General features: G+C 42.9%; 1 protein-coding gene across 1 annotated transcript in view; it reads left to right on the forward strand.

Annotated features, from left to right (window-relative positions):
• LOC144497191 (procollagen galactosyltransferase 2-like) overlaps positions 1–21,849 on the forward strand; it is a 179,481-nt gene that overhangs the window by 123,030 nt on the left and 34,602 nt on the right. Inside the window, exons 4-5 of the mRNA XM_078218063.1 lie at positions 999–1,133; positions 5,158–5,362. Coding sequence (XP_078074189.1) covers positions 999–1,133; positions 5,158–5,362 — 340 coding nt within the window. The remainder of the gene's footprint in view (positions 1–998; positions 1,134–5,157; positions 5,363–21,849) is intronic.

A 21,849-nucleotide genomic window follows, 5' to 3' on the forward strand; every position in this document is an offset into this window, starting at 1 on the left:
TTGCTTCTACTTGGCACCAGCAGTAGTCCAGAAATTACTACCTTCGAGTTCCTGCACTTTAACCTTCTGCCTAACTCTCTATATTCACACTTCAAGACTTCATCCCTTTTCGTACCTATGTTATTGGTAACAATGTGTACAACGACTTCTGGCTGCTCATCCTCTCCCTGAAGAATGACCTGCAACCACTCAGAGAAGTCCTTGACCCTGGCACCAGGAAGGCAACACATCATTCTGGAGTCTCAATCGCAGCTACAGAAACACCTGTCTGTGCCTCTAACCAGTGAGTCCCCCATTACTGCTGCTCGCTTGCTCTACAGCAGAACCAGGCGTGGTGCCATAGGCCTGGCTGCTGCTGGTATATTCCCCTGAAAGGCTATCCCCCTCAACAGTGTCCAAAATGGTATACCTGTTTGAAAGGGAAAGGCCACAGGAGACTCCTGCACTACCTGCCTGTCTCTCCTGGTAGTCACCCATCTACCTGAATGAACCTGTGATGTGACAACCTCCCTGTAACTGGTGTCTATATCACTCTTTGCCCCCTGTATTCTCCGCAGTGTGTCCAGCTGCTGCTCCAACCGAACAATGTGGTCTGTGAGGAGCTGCAGCTGGAGACACATCTTGCAGACAAAGCTGTCAGGGAGTCTAGATTGCTCCTTGATTTCTCACATCTGGCAGGAGGAGCATACCACTGCCCTAACTCCATAACTGCCCTTTTACAGTTAAAAAGTTGCGTATGTTTGTACATATGCTGAAAAAAATTCTCTGTTCAGGACATTATACTTAATCATAGATCTTTAGTCAGAGCTAAATTGGACAACTTTTCTGCAATTCCTGTTGTGTGGAATGGATTAAGTCAGACTGTGAGAGTTTTATCTAACTCAAGTAGAGGTAATTAACCACTATTATATGGGGAAAAACTAACACCATCAAGTGGCACAAGACAGTCTTCCTTTAATTGTAAATCACTGATGTTCTTTCTCTTATTTTCCTTCCAGTTTGTCGATACAGACAACTTTCTAACAAATGAGCTGACACTGAATTTGATGATAGCTGAAAACCTAACTGTGGTTGCACCCATGCTGGACTCTCACACATTGTACTCAAACTTCTGGTGCGGTATGACACCCCAGGTGAGTTGTTTAAATCAACAATTCTAAACCAGTTATTAACAGTAGAAAATGTCAGTGTAACAATTTGCAACCAAACGTCAATAAATGACAATGTAATGTCTTTCTCCCCTATCACCCTCCCCACCCAACACCAACCCCTGGAAATAATGACAGTTCTGCTTCATGTGGCTCATCATCTTGGAACCACGACAATATTGTTATTTGAAAGTATTTCCAATACTTAACACAAAAATCAATTCATTTAGAAGCCCCACCTGTTATGTTTGCAGGGTGTAGCCCTTTAAGAGAACAGATCATAGAATCATCATAGAATCCCTACAATGCAGAAGGAGACCATTCAGCCCAAGAATCCCACCCACACCCTATTCCCATAACCCCAAATATTTACCCTGCTAATCCCCTGACACTAGGGTCTCAGACTTAAAACCACCCTTCCTCAGAACTGAAACTCAATCTTATGTACTAAAAATCTCGAGTTGTCATTTTCACAGGGAGCGCAGTAAACCTTCTGCCATTACAGTAAGCACTGAAAGTGTTGTGGTCTGTGAACCATATGATTTGATGCTTTCAGAAGTAGCAGAGATTCCAAGTTTTATTCATTTTTTAAAAAACCATCCATCAGAGCAAGATTAAAGCAGAAGATTACCAGGAAATAGAACTTAATTCTCACTATGGACTTAAAAGCTGTTTCTTGAATCAAAATAGCATTTTAAGATAAAAACAGAAAATGCTTTGATTTGATTTGATTTATTATTGTAACATGTATTAGGATACAATGAAAAGTATTGTTTCTTGCGTACTATACAGACAAAACATGCCGTTCATAGAGTACATAGGGGAGAAGGAAAGGAGTGGGTCCAGAATGTAGTGTTGCAGTCATAGCTAGGGTGTAGAGAAAGATCAACTTAATATATAATAGATCCATTCAAAAGGCTGATGGCAGCAGGGCTGTTCTTGAGTGGGTTGGTACATAATCTCAGACTCTTGAATGTTTCCTGATGAAAGAAAGTGGAAGAGAGTATGTCCGGGGTGTGTGGGGTTCTTGATTATGCTGGCTGCTTTTCCAAAGCAGCTGGAAGTGTAGACAGAGTCAATAGATGGGAGGCTGGTTTGCATGATGGGCTGGGCTACATTCACAACCCTTTGTAGTTTCTTCCGATCTTCATGAGAGCAGGAGCTATACCAAGCTGTGATATATCCAGAAAGGAAGCTTTCCACGGTGCATCTGAAAAAATTGATGACAGTCATTGCGGAAATGTTAAATTTCCTTATGGAAATACTCAGGTCATGCAGCATCTGTGGAGAGAGAAACAGAGGCAGGATGGGAAAATTTGGAAGCAATGATGCCCGCTGGTGTTGAGGTTGGAAATGTTAATGTTTCCACTCAATGATCTTTCGTCGGAGCTCAAAAGTCTTTCCATGTGAGTGCAGGCCTTTGCACTCAGTATCCTGTGTCAACATTGTACAGTTAATGGAGCTGTGAGGACAACAAAAAGTACCAGAGAGATCTTTCCACATTGACCCCCAGGTTTGGGGTACCTTCCAGTGACAGAACTGGTGAGAAAGATTCAGAATAACGACCTGGTGGCAGGGGGTGGCTTGTCAATTGTATCAAATCCTGCACTTGGTTTCACCAAGACAATCTAAGGGCGTCATACTAACCCAGTCCTTCATAACACATTCCGATTGAGTTACTAAAATTTGTTCCTCAGCAGGTTTACCACTTCATCGTTGGTTTATGCACACCCAAAATTTGGCAATCTTTTTGTTTATCCTAAGTTGCCTGTGAACAAGAGCAGTTGACATGTCACGGCAATTGCTGCTCCTCTTTAATCACATCTTTCTGATAAACATTTCTCCTTGAGGTTAGACTTGTGAAACAAATATGAGATCTATAAATTATAATGTGCATGACAATCATTTAACATGTTGCATGGACAGTCAGCATTTTGAGGCAGTATTGACCAGTTGTCTACATTCATGGGCAAAAATCAGCAACAATCCGGGCTCCACCATTCAATGGGGCACTTTGTTCCCCGTGTCAGCATCTTGAAAGCTGCTGTGTGCAGTGGGTGGGCAATTCTGCAATATCTTCCAGTATTAAAATGGTAGAAGGTTGGGTATACTAACAGCTTAATTGTCAAAATCTCAGCTGGGATCAGTAACTTTTTTTTCTAAAAAGAAGAAATTGGAAATTCCAGTTTTTAACTGAAGCCACGAGATTCCACAGTTTAAGACAAAAGAACTTTACTGCACAGGGGTCAAACAAAGCAAATCACCTTCATTGTGAAATCCAGAATGAACATAAATTAAACATGAACTTACGGGCAAACTACAGTCAAATACAAAATGTAAAATATCGATTAAATGGCAATCGCGCCATCTTATTAAATGGCTCGGTGATCCACTCAGCAATCTAAGTCACAAAGTCCTTCAAACTCTGCCTTCCAAACCAGCCTCCCATTCATTGACTCTGTCTATACTTCCCGCTGCCTTGAAAAAGCAGCCAGCATAATTAAGGACCCCATGCACCCCGGACATTCTCTCTTCCACCTTCTTCCATCTGGAAAAAGATACAAAAGTCTGAGGTCACGTACCAACCGACTCAAGAACAGCTTCTTCCCTGCTGCCATCAGACTTTTGAATGGACCCATCTCACACTAAGTTAATCTTTCTCTACACCCTAACTATGACTGTAATAATACATTATGCAACCTCTCCTTTCCTTCTCTATGAACAATATGCTTTGTCTGTATAGCCCACAAGAAACAATTTCAGTGTATACTAATACATGTGACAATAATAAATCAAATCAAAATCAAATCCTCGGAAAGAATTTCAGTTCTTGCTCTTCTAAGATTTAGCCTGATCTCCAGCTGACAGCTGCGTACAACCCACTTCGGTTCCAGGCTCTTCACCAAAAATGGCACACATCTGCAGAACCTCCTCAGCTCTACTGTTTAAGACAGAGATGAGGAGTTTTTTTTTTACAGAGTTGTTAGTCTGTGGAATTTTCTTCCCCAGAGAGCAGTAGGAGTTGGGTCCTTAAATTTATTCAATGCAGAGTTAGATGGATTTTTGATGGACAAGGGAGTCAAGGGTTATGGGGCAGACGGCAAAATGGAGTTGAGACCATAACGAGATCAGCCATGATCTTATTGAATGGCAGAGCAGGCTCGAAGAGCTAAGTGGCCTACTCCTGTTCCTAAGGCCTATGTCATATGTTCCTCTGGTAAACCAGTTTCAGTCTCCACATAAGCTTTGGTTTCCAACCTCAGTTTCAGTCTTAGTTTCTATAGAAGCTAGAAGGGTTAACCTCCTTTCTTAGTTTCTCTTTTCAATCTGGGCCTGTCTCAAAAAAGAATACAAACTTTGATACCACGATTCCATCACATAGTGTATGACACAGTCACCATCTATCCTGTGCCAGCATTTCCCAGAGGCCTATATTCAAGACTATTTTAAGAGTGTCAGATTTAGCATACAGATGTGCATGCATATCATGACACATTTTTTTCTTTTAACCTCCACACTACTCTTGCCTATAACCCTTACAAAACCTTTTGAAACCAGCGTTAATCCCAAAGACCAAGTTCTGTCACACTTTGTACTGGGCTCAATCCATTCTCATGCTGGTATTAAATCATAGAATCCCTACAGAACAGGAGGCCATTCGGCCCATCGAGTCAGTACCGATTCAGCATTTTACCCATCCAATCCCTGTAACCCCTAATCCAGCTGACCTACTCAACTTGGGACACTAAGGGGCAATTTAGTATGGCCAATCCACCTAACCTACACAACTTGGGACACTAAGGGGCAATTTAGTATGGCCAATCCACATAACCTGCACATCTTTGGACTGTGGGAGGAAACTGGAGCACCCACAGGAAACCCACGCAGACACTAGGAGAACGTGCGAATCACCCCTGAAGGAGTTACAACCCTTCTACATCACCCCCCCCCCCCCACCCCCATTTCTTTTTTCAATCCGAGTACAGTTTTGTGTTTTGCCTTCATCCAGGGCTACTACAGAAGGACTCCTGATTACATTCCAATCCGGGAGTGGAAGCGTACCGAAAGTTTTCCTGTTCCTATGGTGCACTCAACGTTCCTCATTGACCTGCGTAGGGAAGCTACGAGAAAGTTGGCCTTCTACCCTCCCCACCCGGACTACACCTGGGCATTCGATGACATCATTGTCTTTGCGTTTTCCTGCAAAATGGCCGGTAATTGTTAACACCTAGTTAATCTCCAGCTTTTACATAAAGGGTGCTTACAAATACCAAAATGTCACAAATGTTGAACACGAGAACTGTTGTAAATGTTTAACATGAAATGTACTTCCTTGACTTATTATCTTTCCACTAATAAGCTGCTTCATTAGTGGAAAATGAATATTTAGAAATCCTACAACTGCCAAATTGTTTTCCCAGATGACTGGCAAGATGTATTAATTTTACTTTGTGGCTTGTGTTTCTCTTTGGGCTCTGTTTAACTGGCAAGTATCTCGCTGTGTTTAAACCAAATCATGTTATTAACGTGCAAGTAGGCTGGCACGCAACTTCAATTTGTATTTTGCCAGTAATAATTAAAGTAACGAGCTACTGGAGGGAGAAATGCAAGCAGAGATTGTTTCGAAAATCCAAATCTCTTTGGTTCCTCTTCCTCTTTCCACTGACTCTTCTGAGGGTATAACTGTTTTTGAGGCACTGTTTCATGAACCCCAGCTGCGGAATTAACCTTTCTTTAGCTGCAAGCTTGTACACTATTAGAGTGTGGAGACATCACGGTTGAACTGGTTGTTGCTTTTCATGTTGCTCACACGTATTGTAACCATTCAATAAGAAGGCCACTCACCAGCTTCTCAAGAGCAACCAGGGATAGGGAATAAACCGTACCATTGAAGCCATTTCCCAAATGAATGTTTAAAGCTAACAGTGGGCACTAGGACCAGGCTCAGCTATGACATGGTGGTGATTGAGGGATAGTTGCTGTGAGAGTTTACACATTAATTATGCAGAGACATAGAAACATAGAATCCTACAGTGCAGAAGGAGGCCATTTGGCCCATCGGGTCTGCATCGACCGCAATTCCACCCAGGCTCTATCCCCATAACAACATGCCCTGACACTAAGGGGCAATTAAGCATGACCAAATTACCTAACCTGAATATCTTTGGACTGAGGGAGGAAACCGGAGCACCCAGAGGAAGCCCACGCAGACATGGGGAGAATGTGCAGACTCTGCACAGACAATGACCCAAGCTAGGAATCGAACCTGGGTCCCTGGCGCTGTGAGGCAGCAGTGCTAACCGTGCCGTCCTGAGCTGAGTTTTTGCATTATATTTGTGGATTGCTTGTGTCCTGGTGTAACGCCTGCAAGTTGAACCCCCTGGCCGGAATTCTCAGATGTCATATGCCCTGTCCCCCGCCAGTGAGAGAGAATTTGGTGCTCAGCCAAATCTCCATTCACAGCATCGGGACCGGAGAATCCCAGCCGCGGGAGAAGTTGGAGAATCCGGCCAAGTCTCTGCACTTGTGCAATGACTGGATGCATTTCCGAAAATGTCTCCATCACCTCTCGCTCCCTGCCTTACCGGAATACACGACATGAAGTTGTTTTCCGACAATTTGCAGGACCAGCAGCCTTTACCACATGACTAAACGAGTCTTTGGTTGATTCAAAGCAGATAGCAACAGGAAGAGGTAAACGAGGCAGAAGCAAGAAATGGTACTTGAACATCTCTGTGCCAGCTAAAAGGCTGACCAAGTACCAGTAGAGCCCTTGTTAATTTTAGAAATCTTCAAAAAACTCTGAATTGGAAACATATAGAGATGGAAACTCAGCAGCATAATCAAACCAGAGCAAATGAATGGAACAAGAGGGAATTCCAACATCATTGTGTAATTTATATATGGTTAATCTCAATGAGCGTGTTAATTATTACTCTGCAGAAGTGCTTATTTGGATCATGCTGATGAGAAACAAAAACTCACCCAGAAATTAATTATCATCTCAGCTTGATTCAGAAGCTAATGATACCTCCCAAGGTTTTCAATTTTCTAAAAGAAACAACTTGTTATCAATGGTCTGACGTCTCTCAAACATTGCAAAGTGCAATGTAACTCACTCATTAGAACAATGCATTGGTGAGGCCGCAGCTGGAATACTGTGTGCTGTTTTGGTCCCCTTACTTGCGAAAGGATATATTGGCCTTGGAGGGAGTGCAGAGAAGGTTCACCAGGTTGATACCGGAGATGAGGGGTGTAGATTATGAGGAGAGATTGAGCAGATTAGGTTTGTACTCGTTGGAGTTTAGAAGGCTGAGGGGTGATCTTATAGAGGCATATAAGATAATGAAGGGGCTGGATAGGGTAGAAGTGGAGAGATTCTTTCCACTTAGAAAGGAAACCAGAACTAGAGGGCACAGCCTCAAAATAAAGGGGGGTCAGTTTAGGACAGAGTTGAGGAGGAACTTCTTCTCTCAGAGGGTGGTGAATCTCTGGAATTTTCTGTCCACTGAAGTGGTGGAGGCTTCCTCGTTGAATATGTTTAAATCACGGATAGATGGATTTCTGATCAGTAGGGGAATTAAGGGTTATGGGGAGCAGGCGGGTAAGTGGAACTGACTCACTTCAGATCAGCCATGATCTTATTGAATGGCAGGGCAGGCTCGAGGGGCTAGATGGCCTACTCCTGCTCCTATTTCTTATGTTCTTATAATGCAGGTAAGTGGTGATAGTGTGTACAGTTCATTCGGGTAGTCTGAGTTGCTGTGGTAATATGCAGTTTTACATGTATGGTGTAGTCTGGAGCTATGGATAGTAATGGTGGGGGCTCCATCTTTCTTTCCATCGCATGGCTGACCAGGAATCTCTCCTGCTTTTAACACCCACCATTGCTGTGTGCTGGAAGGATTTTTCAGGTAGATTTGCAACCTGTTTGCCTGCATCATGAATGCATCTACCCCATCACCTCCTGGGGTGGGACTTAAACTCAGAGCTTTTTTTAATTCACTCATGGTATGTGGGCATCGCTGGCTGGCCCAGGATTTATTGCCAATCCCGAACTACCCTTGAATTGAGGGCATTTAAGAGTCAATCACATTGCTGTGGATCTGTAGTCGGGTATAAGCCAGACCACATAAGGATTGCAGATTTTCTTCTCTAAAGGACATTGGTGAACCAGATGGGTTTTTATAACAATTGACAATGGTTTCGTGTCATCATTAATTAGACTTTTAATTCCAGATTTTAGGGGAGGCAGTGGCATAGTGGTATTGTCACTGGACTAGTAATCCAGAGACCCAAAGTAATGCTCTGGGACCCGGGTTCGAATCCCACCACGGCAGATGGTGGAATTTTAATTCAATGAAAATCTGGAATTAAAAGTCTAATGATGACCATGCAACCATTGTTAATTGTCATGACAATCCATTTGGTTCGCGAATGTCCTTTAGGGAAGGAAATCTGCCCTTACCTGGTCTGGCCTACGTGTGACAGTAAGAAGTCTCACAACACCAGGTTAAAGTCCAACAGGTTTATTTGGTAGCAAACACCATAAGCTTTCGGAGCGCTGCCCCTTCGTCAGATGGAGTGGTCCCCCCAGCAATGTTACTGACATTTAAAATGCTCTCTGAAATGGCCTAGCCAGCACTCAGTTCAAGGGCAATTAGGGATGGGCAACAAATGCTTTGCAGCGATGCACACATCCCATGAAAGAACAGTTAAAAAAATCTGTTTTATTGGATTCAAATTTTACCATCTGCCCAGCATTCTCCTGGGTTTCTGGATTATTAGTCCAGTGACAATACCACTATAACATGGCTCAGAAACAAAGATCCTACCCACTGCACCAGAAGACCTCCTTGGGTAAACAGATTGAATTCATTCTACATCTTTTGACACTGATGGTTGATGGCAAAGAATCCACAGGAGAAGAACCTACTGCTTTGGTGCTGAAAGGCCAGGCTTGAGAGCTGCAGCAATTATTTCCCTGGCTGTTTTCCTAATCTCCACCATCATCCTCCCCCCCACCTCATCCACCCCCACCCCCTGCTGTTGTAGCGCACCTGAAAGAATGATTGGGACCTTGTAAACTCGATGTAAAACAGTTGTTATAGCCGGACATTAGGGATCCCATTCTGATAAGGTTACCCGCTCTTATTGCGGTTGTTAACTCACTCAGATTGTCCTGTAGCCTCCAGGAGTTAAAGATCCAGGACACGGCTACAAGGAAACCAGGAGAAAAATGAAAGTTGCTTTTTTTTTTCATTTTCTTAAGCATTTCTGTTTATGATTATATTAATACTGCAGAAGATGGTCGAAGCATTTGGAGGCAGGCTGACCCGTGATGAAGATTCCAGGAATACGTTTGCGAACGGACAACTCAATGATTAATGCGAGAATAATGTTATCGGAATTTTTTAAACATAGGAATTCAATGAATAAGGCTTGAGCATGAAATTGTCATGACATAATGTAATTTTACAGACAATATTTAATAAAGGTCCTCATATGAATGTGATGGTTAAACTGAGATGACGGGAGATCAAAGTTAAACTACTAAATTGGACTGTTAATTAGTTCTAAATCAAGAAATATAACATTGTTGGTTATTGTGTTAGATTCAATTGAGTCCTTGTAACTATCAAGTCCATCTGGGATCAGTGCTTGAATTTCTACCATTCATTATATTCATTTGTGACCTTGGTGAAGGCACTGCTGATGGAGGGCTGAGGTGTGCACCATTTTCCAGTATTTTCTACCATTGGCAGAACCACTGCAGGCATTCAATCTTTTAACATTTACTACATTGTGGATGAGTTTACAAATCCTGCCCCAATCCTGTTCTCTGAACCACTATTGAGCTCAATGGTCCATTAACAAATCTGACAGACACTTTTTATGTATTAGAGATTCACCGGTGATATTGCCAAGACCATCTTCAGTGCTTCAGTTTCTACTTGGCTAAAATAAATGGCATTTGAAGTTAGCTTTTGTCTGTACTCACCAGCATTAGTGCTGTGTCTTGTCAGAACTGGGGAGTATTAATGCTGTGTATTGCCTGAATTGGGGAGTGTTAGTGTTGTGTATTGTCTGAACTGGGGAGTGTTAATGCAGTGTATTGTCTGAATTGGGGAGTGTTAATGTTGTGTATTGTCTGAATTGGGGAGTGTTAATGTTGTGTATTGTCTGAATTGGGGAATGTTAGTGCTGTGTATTGTCTAATTTGGCGGTGTTAGTGCTGTGTATTGTCTGAATTGGGGAATGTTAGCGCTGTGTATTGTCTGAATTGGGGAGTTTATGCACAGCAAATTGTAAGAATTCTGAGGGTTTGTGCTTGCCATTGGTATCATTGCATAAAGCTGAACTGCCTGTCTCCTCCACTCAAACGGTAAAACTATCCAGGCGATCTGCTGCTCGAATTGTCTGGACCTGCCGAAAGGCAGTGGATGTTTCGCTATGCCACCTTGTGGGCGGCACGGTTGCACACTGTTTAGCACTGCTGCATCACAGCTCCAGAGACCTGTCTGTGCGAAGTCTCCCCGTGTCTGTGTGTGTTTCCTCCGGGTGTTGTGGTTTCCTCCCACACTCCAAAGATGTGCAGGTTAGTTGGATTGGCCATGCTAAATTGCCCCTTACCGTCCCAAGATGTGTAGGTTAAATGGATTAGCCATGTTAAATGTGTGGGGTTACAGGGATAGAGTGGGAGAGTGGGCCTGGGTAAGACCTCTGTCAGAGATTCAGTGCAGAATGATGGGCCAAATGGCCTCTTCTGCACTGTAGGGATTCTATGATTCTATGATTCTCATCCCCTGTGGTGGATCCGGTCGCAACTGGGCCAGAAAATCCTGACCAAAGTAGCGTAACCAATTGACCAAGAACTGGAAAATGGGGTTAGGCTGGATTGATATTTTTCATTCAATGAGATGAATAGCCTTTCTCTGTGTTGCAAATTGCTATGTTCTTCGAAGATGTAACAAGCAAAATAGATCATGGGGAATCTGTAGATACATTATATCTGGCCTTCCAGAAGGCATTTGATAAGGTGCTGCACAAAAGGTTAATACACAATTGTAAAGTTCTAACTATGTTAGGAGTTGTGAGGTTTACACAAAAAAGACATGGCTTGCATCAGTAAATTCAAGCTAACAACAGCAGCTTTATTCCAGGAGGTCTTGTCTGTACACAGTACCAACTGAAAATAAAACAGCACACTGTGCAAACACCTTAATGGCATAACCAACAAATCAAGTGTTCAGCTCTTAAAGCAACCTGCAACCCTTTTAAATATATAACAAGGAAAGATCACATGAGATTAGGGGTAATCTATTAATTTGGATAGAGGACAGGCTAACTGACAGAAAGCAGAGAGTTGGGGTGGATGGGTCGTTTTCTGGTTCGCAAGACATAAATAGTGGGGTGCTACAGTGTTCGGTCTTTGGGCCTCAACTATTTACAATCTATATTAATGACTTAAATGCAGGGTTAGAAGGTACTACAGCAAAATTTGCAGGTGACATTAAAATAAGTGGGATAGTAAGTTGCAATAAAGAATTAAGAAGTTTACAAATGGATATGGATAAGTTAGGTTAATGGGCCAAAATGTGACAGATAGAGTTTAACATGGATAAGTGTGTGGTTCGACAATTTGGTCAGAATAATAGAAAGGCAATTTATTATCTAAATGGAGAAAAACTTTGGAGTGCTTCAGTGCAAAGAGATCTGGGTGTCCTCGTGCAAGAGTCGCAGCAAATTGATACGCAGGTACAGCAGGTAATTAGGAAGGCAAATGTAAACCTCGCATTTATAGCTAAAGAAATAGAGTATAAAAGTATGTAAATGTTGCTGCAGCTGTACAAGCCATAAGTGAGACTGCACCTGGAGTATTATGTAGAGTTTTGGTCCCCTTACTTGAGGAGGGATGTAGGAGGCAGTTCAGAGGAGGTTCACTAGATTGATTCCAGAGATGGCAGGTATGTCTTATGAAGAGAGATTGAAAAATCTAGGACTAACTTCTCTGGAGTTTAGAAGAATGAGTGATGATCTAATTGAGGTATATGAAATGACAAAGAGGATTGACAAAGTAGACCTAGAGAGGATGTTTCCTCTTGTGGGGCAATCTAGAACAAGAGGTCATAGTTTTAGGGAAAGGGGCAGCAGATTTAAAATAGAAATGAAAAACTACTTTCCTCAAAGAGTGTTGAATCTGTGGAATTCACTGCCCCAGGACATTGAGTAAATTTGAGGAGCTAGATAGATTTTAATTAGTAATGGGTTGAAGGGTTATGGAGAACGGGCAGGAAAGTGGAGTTGAGGCGGATAGGAGATCAGCCATGATGGAGCAGGCTCGAGAGGCTGAACTGCCTACTCCTGTTGCTAGTTCTTATGTTCTGATTCAATTAATGCATAATTAATTTGTGTCACCTTCTATAAAGGATTAGTTGTTAATTTTTTTATAGTATGCTGTTTTAGAAATAGCTATTTTGTGTAAAAACTGTTCCTGTTAAAGAACCCCTCATTTATCTTATTCAAAGAATCATTCCATTGATAGTGGAGAATTAGACTTAAACACTTTGCCTTCAATATGTGACTTCTTGTGGAGAAGAGCATTTGTATATGTTTACTTAAAATGTCTTGAAGGTATACAGATTATTCATGCTTCTCAGTGAATAAATGCTGACTAAGTATAAAGTGACTATTATAAAGATACCTTAAATGCGCCCTTTCCTCTATTCTCCCTCTAACTTTGCATGTGTATATAGAGCTGTTAAGTCACTATATATGTTATCCACACAATGGGCAGAAATTTCCCTTTCCCCCCACCATGGGAATCGTAGCGGATGGGACAGGACCAAGCAAAGGACCTTAGGCAGGATTTTCCAGTCTTGGGACGAGCGCGGCCGGAAAATCCCACCCTATATATAGAAGCGTAGGATGATACTGGCTCTTTGGTAGAGTTATCCAATTAATCTCACTCTTATGTTCTTTCTCCATAGTCCGGTAAATCTTACCCTGTCAAGTATTCAGCCAGTTCCCTTTTGAAGGATGCTGTTGAATCACCTTCTGCCACATTTCGGGCAATGCATTCCAGATCATAACTCACCATGTAAGAAAATGTTTCCACGCGCCACCTCTCGCCCTTTTGCCAGTCACTTTAAATATGTGCCCTCTGGACATGAACCCTTTCTGCCTCTGGAAACCGCGTCTTTTTTAGTTTACTCTTATCGAAACATGCCATAGTTTTGAACATAAAATCTCCCCGTAACCTTTTTTTTGTCCTAAAGAGAATAACTGCAGTTCCTCTAATCTCTCCACATAATCGCAAACTGTCTTCCTTGCTACCAGCTTTGTAAATCGACTCTGCACCTTCTTCAAGGCCTTGATCTCCTTTCTAAAGTGTGGTGCTGCTATTCAGCCATTGTAGTCCAGTTGGGGCCTCACCTGCATCGTATAAAGGTTTAGCATAACTTCCTTGACTTTGCATTCTGTACTTCTCTTTAGGGTCCTGGATATTTTTGTGTGCAGGGTGTACACTATGCCGATATGCTTGTACACCCTTAAGGGATCGTAATTGAATGGTGCCTACATATTTAAGGATCACGGTATGTTCTTGTTGGTAGATATGGTGAATAACTGAGCTGGGGTATCTGGAATCATCCCTATCCTATTGGACACAGTGAAATTCAATACCTTGGATTTGTGTGTCAATTTTTTCTTTTGACATTTGGGGTTGCAAAATATTAGCTGTGGTCCTATGTTTAGATCCATTGCATGTGTTTGTGAGTTTCTTATTACTTTGGAAGACTCCCATAGAGTAAACAACATTAACAATGTACAAGCTGATCACCACTTTGCAATGATACACCCAGTAAGTACCCAAGAAGTAAAGTCATTAATCCATTGCCGAAGGCAGCTATTCATTAGTTTGTGAAGGGGTTGCAAAGAAAATCATTACACTCCCTAGGAATAGGTCTATAATATGGCAACAATCAGAGGTCATTATGAATTCACTCAATACAATCATGCTGGTTATACTTAAGCTCTGACAAAAGAATTATCACAGAGGGGCACAGTACCTGATAACTGCAAACAGATGATCGATTATTTTTGTGCAATGCACTTCTTTATGCTAATCCATAACGGATCAATTGTAACACTTCATTCATGGCTTAAAAATAACACCATGATAATGCCATGTAATGATCAAGGAAAGGTCATTTTGTTCACCTCTTCTAAACCATTTTCAAATTTACAACTATCTTGCCTTTGGCCTGCCATTGACCATGACAATGCACAATTTCTCTCCCCCCCCACCTCACACAATTTCCACCCTCCCCCCTCCCCTCGCCTACATGTTAGATGTCCTGCCACCATTATTCTTTCTCACCCTAACCAGTGACCCTCATCCTTGTTCCCTTAAATGCAAGGCATCATCAGGTTCATCTTGAACTGCTCACCAGACCGGGATCCTTGTGCAATGCAAAGATCACCTGGATTCTTTCCCCCGCTACAAATTATGTTCTCAAACTTCTCTCCCCTGTCCCCTCCACTTTCATCTCCAACAACAAGTGCAAAGATCTTTGTCAGTAAAGACCCAGACTATCTATGGAGTGGCATCTCCTACTTCCCTCCATTCCCCTAGTCCGCCAGTCCAAATCTCCTTTAAGATTCTCCCCTGACCTAGCCTTAAACACACAAGTTCCTCCATTTTCGCTTCCCTCTCTCCTCCTGTCCCTTTCACACTCATCTCATCTGAAACTCGCCTCCTGCTCCCTCAGCCTTATTCCTAGCAAACTGCTGACCATCCAACCTCCCTTTCTGGTCCCGCATTAGCTGATGTTGATAATAGTTCTCTCTTTTCTGTTATGGATCCTTCCCCTTCCAATCTGCCGTCATCTCCTCACTCATTAAAAAAAAAACAACCCTTCACGCTATCATCCACAAATGCAACATGTATGCTGACGACACCTTCTTTGGCCTCACCACTACTTATTTTGACATGTGCACTGTCTCAGGAGTAGGGAGCCCATCAGGGGGTGTGAATTGGACTGGAGACCTTCGCTTGTGTTGTAAAGCCACTGACACTGGTTCTTCTTGAGATCTCGCTTCAATAGGGGCTCTTCCGCTTCCATTTTGGAATACGTGTCCTCATCACCTAGAGAGGCAGACGTGGGGCTGACTTCCAGTCGTGGCTCGGTGCTGGCAGTGATACTGAAGCCTGCACTGGCACGGACTTCCTACTCCTGAGATGGTCCAGATGTTTCCTGACATTTTTGGACCGTATAAACCACAGATGGCCCTGTTTTCTCCATTATCATCCCAGGGACCAACTGAGGCCAATCCCGAAGTTTCTCATGTGGACTGGGCCACTGGTTTTGAATGTTCTTTCTGTTAAGTGCATTGACCGTGCTAAATTGTCCCTTTCCCAGGATGTATAGGTTAGGGGAATTAGTGGGGTGAATATGTGGGGTTACGGGGATAGGGCCTGAGTGAAAGCTCTGTTGGAGAGTCGATGCAGATGGGCCGAATGACTTCCTTCTGCACTGTAGGGATTGGTTAGAACATTGAATAGAGGAATTCGAACATCTTGTTGAAGTTGTAATTGGTCGGAACATTGAATACACGAGTTTGCACGTCTTGTTGAAGTTATAATTGGTCAGAACATTGAATACAGGATTTCGTACGTCTTGTTGAAGTTGTAATTAGTCAGGACATTGAATACAGGAGTTTATATGTCTTGTTGAATTTGTACAAGACATTGGTAAGGCCACACTTGGAATAATGTGTACAGTTCTGGTCCTATTATAGAAAGGATATTATTAAACTAGAAAGAGTGCAGAAAAGATTTACTAGGATGCTACCGGAATTTGATGGTTTGAGTTATAAGGAGAAGTTGGATATACTGGGACTTTTTTCTCTGGAGCGAAGGAGGCTTAGGTGTGATCTTAGAGAGGTCTATAAAGTAATGAGGGGCATAGATCAGCTAGATAGTCAATATCTTTTCCCAAAGGTATGGGAGTCTAAAACTAGAGGGCATAGGTTTAAGGTGAGAGGGGAGAGATACAAAAGGATCCAGAGGGGCAATTCTTTCACCCAGAGGGTGGTGAGTGTCTGGAACAAGCTGCCAGAGGTAGTAGTAGAGACGGGTACAACTTTGTCTTTTAAAAAGCATTTAGACAGTTACATGGATAAGATGGATATAGAGGGATATGGGCCAAACGCGGGCAATTGGGACTAGCTTAGGGGTTAAAAGAAAGGGGCGGCATGGACAAGTTGGGCCGAAGGGCCTGTTTCCATGCTGTAAACCTCTATGACTCTATGAGGGATTCTATGATTCTATTCCCTATGATGAGTGCCTAGCTGGCTGCCAGCACTTTTCCTCATGCTCTAATACATAGATAAGATGCAAGACTGGGCGGAGAAGTGGCAGATAGACTTCAACCCAGATAAGTGTGTGGTGGTTCATTTTGGCAGGTCGAATAGGATGGAAGAATATAATATTAAGGGTAAGGCGCTTGGCAGTGTGAAAGAACAGAAGGATCTTGGGGTCCGGGTTCATAGGACGCTCAAAGTGGCGTCGCAGGTAGAGGCTGTGGTTAAGAAGGCGTATGGAATACTGGCCTTCATCAATAGAGGACCCTGGTCAGACCCCACCTGGAGTACTGTGCCCAGTTCTGGTCGCCTCATTACAGAAAGGATGTGGAAGCCATAGAATGGGTGCAGAGGAGATTTCGAGGATGTTGCCGGGATTAAGTGGTATGCCTTATGAGGATAGGTTGAGAGAGCTAGGTCTATTCTCCTTGGAGAGGCGAAGGATGAGAGGTGACCTGATAGAGGTGTATAAGATGTTGAGAGGTATTGATAGAGTGGATTCTCAGAGGCTTTTACCCAGGGCTGAAATGGTTGTCACGAGAGGCCACAGGTTTAGGGTGCTGGGGAATAGGTATAGAGGAGATGTTAGGGGTAAGTTTTTCACTCAGAGGGTGGTGGGTGCGTGGAATCGGCTGCCAGTAGTGGTGGTGGAAGCAGATTCGATTGAGTCTTTTAAGAGACTTTTGGATAGGTTCATGGAGGTTAGTAAGATAGAGGGTTATAGATGAGCCTAGAAGGTAAGGAAATTGTTCGGCGCAACTTGTGGGCCGAAGGGCCTGTTTGTGCTGCAGCTTTTCTATGTTCTTATAGAATGGATATGGATGAATGGTTCACACACAATACTAATTACAAATAGCGCCATTTCAAATAGTGTTTCTGACTTTTCTGAGCACGCCTGTCTGCAAGCCTCAAGGATAGTAAGCATGGTTAAACTCCCAGCATGGTCCAAACTAATTATCTTACACTTGTTGGTCACCAGGGGATTTGATCAGTTGGGCTGTAGGTTGAAGTTTCTTCCTGATACCTCAAACAACATCATCAAGAACATCATCCGATCATTCTGTTTGTGTGTGAGTTGGCTGCTATATTTTCCTGTAGGTAAAGTCACCATAATCGCAGGTGACCTAGGCTGCTCATCCCTGTCGAGGGGGAGAGCTGACTGGTGATGATTTAACCTGAGGGTCAGCACACCTCAGGCAAGGGGCAAGGTTGAGAAGGCGGCGCCTTCATGAATAATCTCAGCCAGTACGGGAATTGAACCCACGCTGTTGGCATCACTCTGCATCACAAACCAGCCGTCCAGACAAATATATTTTCATGTATTACAATGTTACTACATTTCAATATTCCTTCATTGACTGTAAGGCACTTTAACATGTCCCAAGATTGTGAAAGGTGCTATTTAAATACAAAACCTTTTACCTTTCTGTAGTATTTTGCCTGGAAGTATGAATTATGACAAATTCAATTTGCTAAACTCACGGAACAAGAAGTACAAAACCCACTGCTAGGGGATAAGGCAGGTGTGGAAAACCAATCTATATTTCAGTGACAAGAATTATCTACATCACACTGAAAAGACAAGATTAATTTCCCAAATATTTGTCATTGTTTATGTGTAAAATTATTTCTGCATTCCATCACTATTGATTCTATTTCTTCAATCCTAATGACATTTTGAAGTTGTCTGAAGATTCTTATTGGGCTACACAGTGCACAATGGATATTAATCCAGCGTTTTCCAGAATTTCTTCTTCTCACACTGTTATTATTAATTGTCAGCACAAGTCTGCAGAAGTCCCTCAAAGAATAGACCCCTGGAAGAGCAATCTGGTAGTCTAACTTTAGCAGTGTGGAGAATTGGGCTTCAATCAAGACTATCGGCACGATAGTCAATGTCAGAGATTTCCAGGTGTCCCTTTGTTAATTCTCTGTTTGGCCTCTGGGGGGAGGGAGGCGGAGGGGTTCAAGGCAGTAGAGAGAATGGAACTGGCTCAGGTCACTCCAAGAAGTCTCACAACACCAGGTTAAAGTCCAACAGGTTTATTTGGTAGCAAATACCATATTTGCTACCAAATAAACCTGTTGGACTTTAACCTGGTGTTGTGAGACTTCTTACTGTGCTTACCCCAGTCCAACGCCAGCATCTCCACATCAGGTCACTCAGCCAGACCAGCAGCAAATTGGAAAACAGCTCCCCTCTGCTCCTCCCCATGTGTCTGACAACAGATAGACAGATGGTGTTCAAACCTCCCTACAATTCTTATGATTTGTTTTAAAGGGACCACACATCCCTTTAAAACATGCCTTATTTAAATGAATTGATACAGCACCATCAACACTTAGCGCATTGGTCACTTCTGCAGTTGGACCAGTGAAATATTGAGTTTAACTGTGCTTGCCAGCATATTACGGTGAATAAGTCATTGCTATTGACTGACATTGTGCTGTTGTCTCACAATGAAAGAAGTAAACACGTTTTTGTTTGAACTTTATTTTTAAATTTCTGGTTAGCACTGCTGCCTCACAGCGCCAGGGACCCGGGTTCGATTCCCGGCTTGAGTCACTATCTATGCGGAGTCTGCATGTTCTCCCTGTGTCTGCGTGGATTTCCTCCGGGTGCTCCGGTTTCCTCTCACAGTCTAAAAGACGTTCTGGTTAGGTACATTGACCATACTAATTCTCCCTCAGTGTACCCGAACAGGCGCTGGAGTGTGGCATCTAGGGGATTTTCACAATTACTTCATTGCAGTGTTTACGTAAGCCTTCTTGTGACACTAATAAATAAACTTTTACTTGTTAAAACTTTAAACCCTCAACCCTCCCCCCCAAAAAATGATGTTACTGATGATGGTAATGGTGAAGATTAAAACCTTAATGAAAGCAGTCAATAGAGGAAAGGAATAGACAAAGATTCCTCACTGATGTTTACATTTTAATCTCTGAGTTTGGATGAACAAAATTATTCTAAATTCCACTTAATATTATCAAATTATCAATTCTAAATTGATAATGATGTAAACAGTAAATTGAGCCACCAAACAGAGTGTCATGGAGTGATCCCAAGGGAATGTTAATATCTCATCTAATGACCTTTGAAGGAATCTCGTTGTACAGACTGGCAGGAATAATTTCATGCTCTCTTACAAATATCATAGAATTCCGACAGTGCAGAAAGAGGCCATTTGGCCCATCGAGTCTGCACCGACAACAATTCCATCCCGGGCCTATCCCCACATATTTACCCTGCTAATCTCCCTGATACTAAGGGGCAATTTAGCATGAGCAACCTAATCCAGGCATCTTTAGATTGTGGGAAGAAACTGAAGCACCAGGAGAAAACCCATGTAGACATGGGAGAATGTGCAAACCCCACACAGTCACCCGAGGCCGGAATTGAACCTGGGTCCTGGCGCTGTGAGGCAGCAGTGCTAACCACTGTGCCACTGTGCTGCCCTATTAAATGAATATATTTAAACTCTGCCTCCTGCAGCTGGGCAATTGAATGAGTTAGTGCAGAATTTTTTTAGGAGGGGTTTTCTGTCCTCTGACAATAGGTAAAAAGTGATAATTCTGAGGTATTTACTCCAGTGTAGTCTGCATATATTTTTATCGCTTGATGTTATTTTAAAATGAAGACTGCAGCCACTAGATGGTGCTGCTGCACTAACGTACGAGACATGTAGGGACATAGGACCTGCTAGGTGAAAAAGACCATCGAGTTCGCTATCTATCACGATAGCGTGATGGTGTTGCCCTCCTCCTGCTCCTAACTTTTGGGTTGCTATTGATTACTGGTAGCAATCAACCATTAAGTTCACAACACACCAAGAACACCACATGAGGAAAACCCCAGTGGTGGAGAACTTGTGGTCAAGATTTCGCTCTAGATTCTAGTTTGAGATGATTCTGTCCCCATTTTAAATCCTTTCAGATTTCAATGTCATTCTAGATGGTGGTTATTAAATATTAATTTTGCACAACCAGATGTTAAAGGGTTGTTATTGGGTAGGGGGAGGAGAACAAAACACATTTGTGGAACAGACATTCACAGTAACTTCATTGCAATGTTCATGTAAGCCTACTTGTGACTAATAAATAAACTCTAACTTTAACTTTGGTTTGAAATTATCCTTGGCAATCCAGCGTGCCAACCATGGCATCAAATTCATCTTGTCACAGCTGCTTACACTCAGATTGCAATCTTTTTAATGCACCTTAATTTTAACATCTGTTTGAAATTAAGAATTGGAGACTTTTTTTTATGGGATCTGACTGCAGTTAGGAGGTTTCCTGCCTAGTTTAAACTAGGGAATGCTCCCATTCTGGGAGCTGGGAATGCTCCCATTCTGAGTGCAGACTGCAGTTTCTACGGTGCAGAAGGGGTCCATTCAGCTCATCGAGCTGGCACCAACAACAATCCCACCCAGGCCCTATCCCTGTAACCCCACATATTTATCCTACTCATCCCCCTGACACTAAGGGACAATTTATCATGGCCAATCCACCTAACCTGCACATCTTTGGACTGTGGGAGGAAACCGGAGCACCCGGAGGAAACCCACGCAGACACGGGAAGAACCTACAAACTTCACACAGTGACCTGAGGCCGGAATTGAACCCGGCTCCCTGGAGCTGTGAGGCAGCAGTGCTAACCACTGTGCCATCGTGCTGCCCCAATTTGAGGGGGAGAGAGGAGCACCACACATTTTCCCTGGAAAATTAATATTCCCCAGAAAGATCCAGGCCAAAACTCACTAATGAACATAGTCCACTGGGAGATCAGGTACGCAATGGGTGCGTTCTTACGACCTCGCACCGCCTGTCGGTCGGCGTGGCGAGGTTATAAGGTCGCATGGCGAGGTTATAAGGTCGCATGGCGAGGTTATAAGGTCGCATGAGAAGGAAAAAATCAGAAATGCACTCGTTTTCACGCCGGATCCCATCTTACCGGGCATTTTGCCCGGGTGTGAACAGGATTGCTCCCAAAATGGCGAGGTGTCAATACGTATGCATTTGAATGCATTTCAATCTGATTAGCGAGTTTGGCACTTAGAACCTTTCTCGTAAGATTGCACCCTATGGCTTTAAAGGACTAACAAGCTTAGTTGTTGCAATATATATAGAGGATTAAATAGCATTTTCTAATTGCACTCCGATCCCTAAATATCCGTGAACCAAGAGGCTTTTTAGGCCATTCCAGAGGGGCAGTTAAGAGGGATCTGGAGGGTAACCTGACCTCTCCACTCCACCCAGCCTTATTGTTCGTGAGCCCCTTGAGGGAATTTTTCCAATGTCAGTATGGCCCACTGCCACATTGCTGGATAAACCCTGG

This window comes from Mustelus asterias, chromosome 8, assembly GCF_964213995.1.
Source record: "Mustelus asterias chromosome 8, sMusAst1.hap1.1, whole genome shotgun sequence".
Classification (NCBI taxonomy): domain Eukaryota; kingdom Metazoa; phylum Chordata; class Chondrichthyes; order Carcharhiniformes; family Triakidae; genus Mustelus; species Mustelus asterias.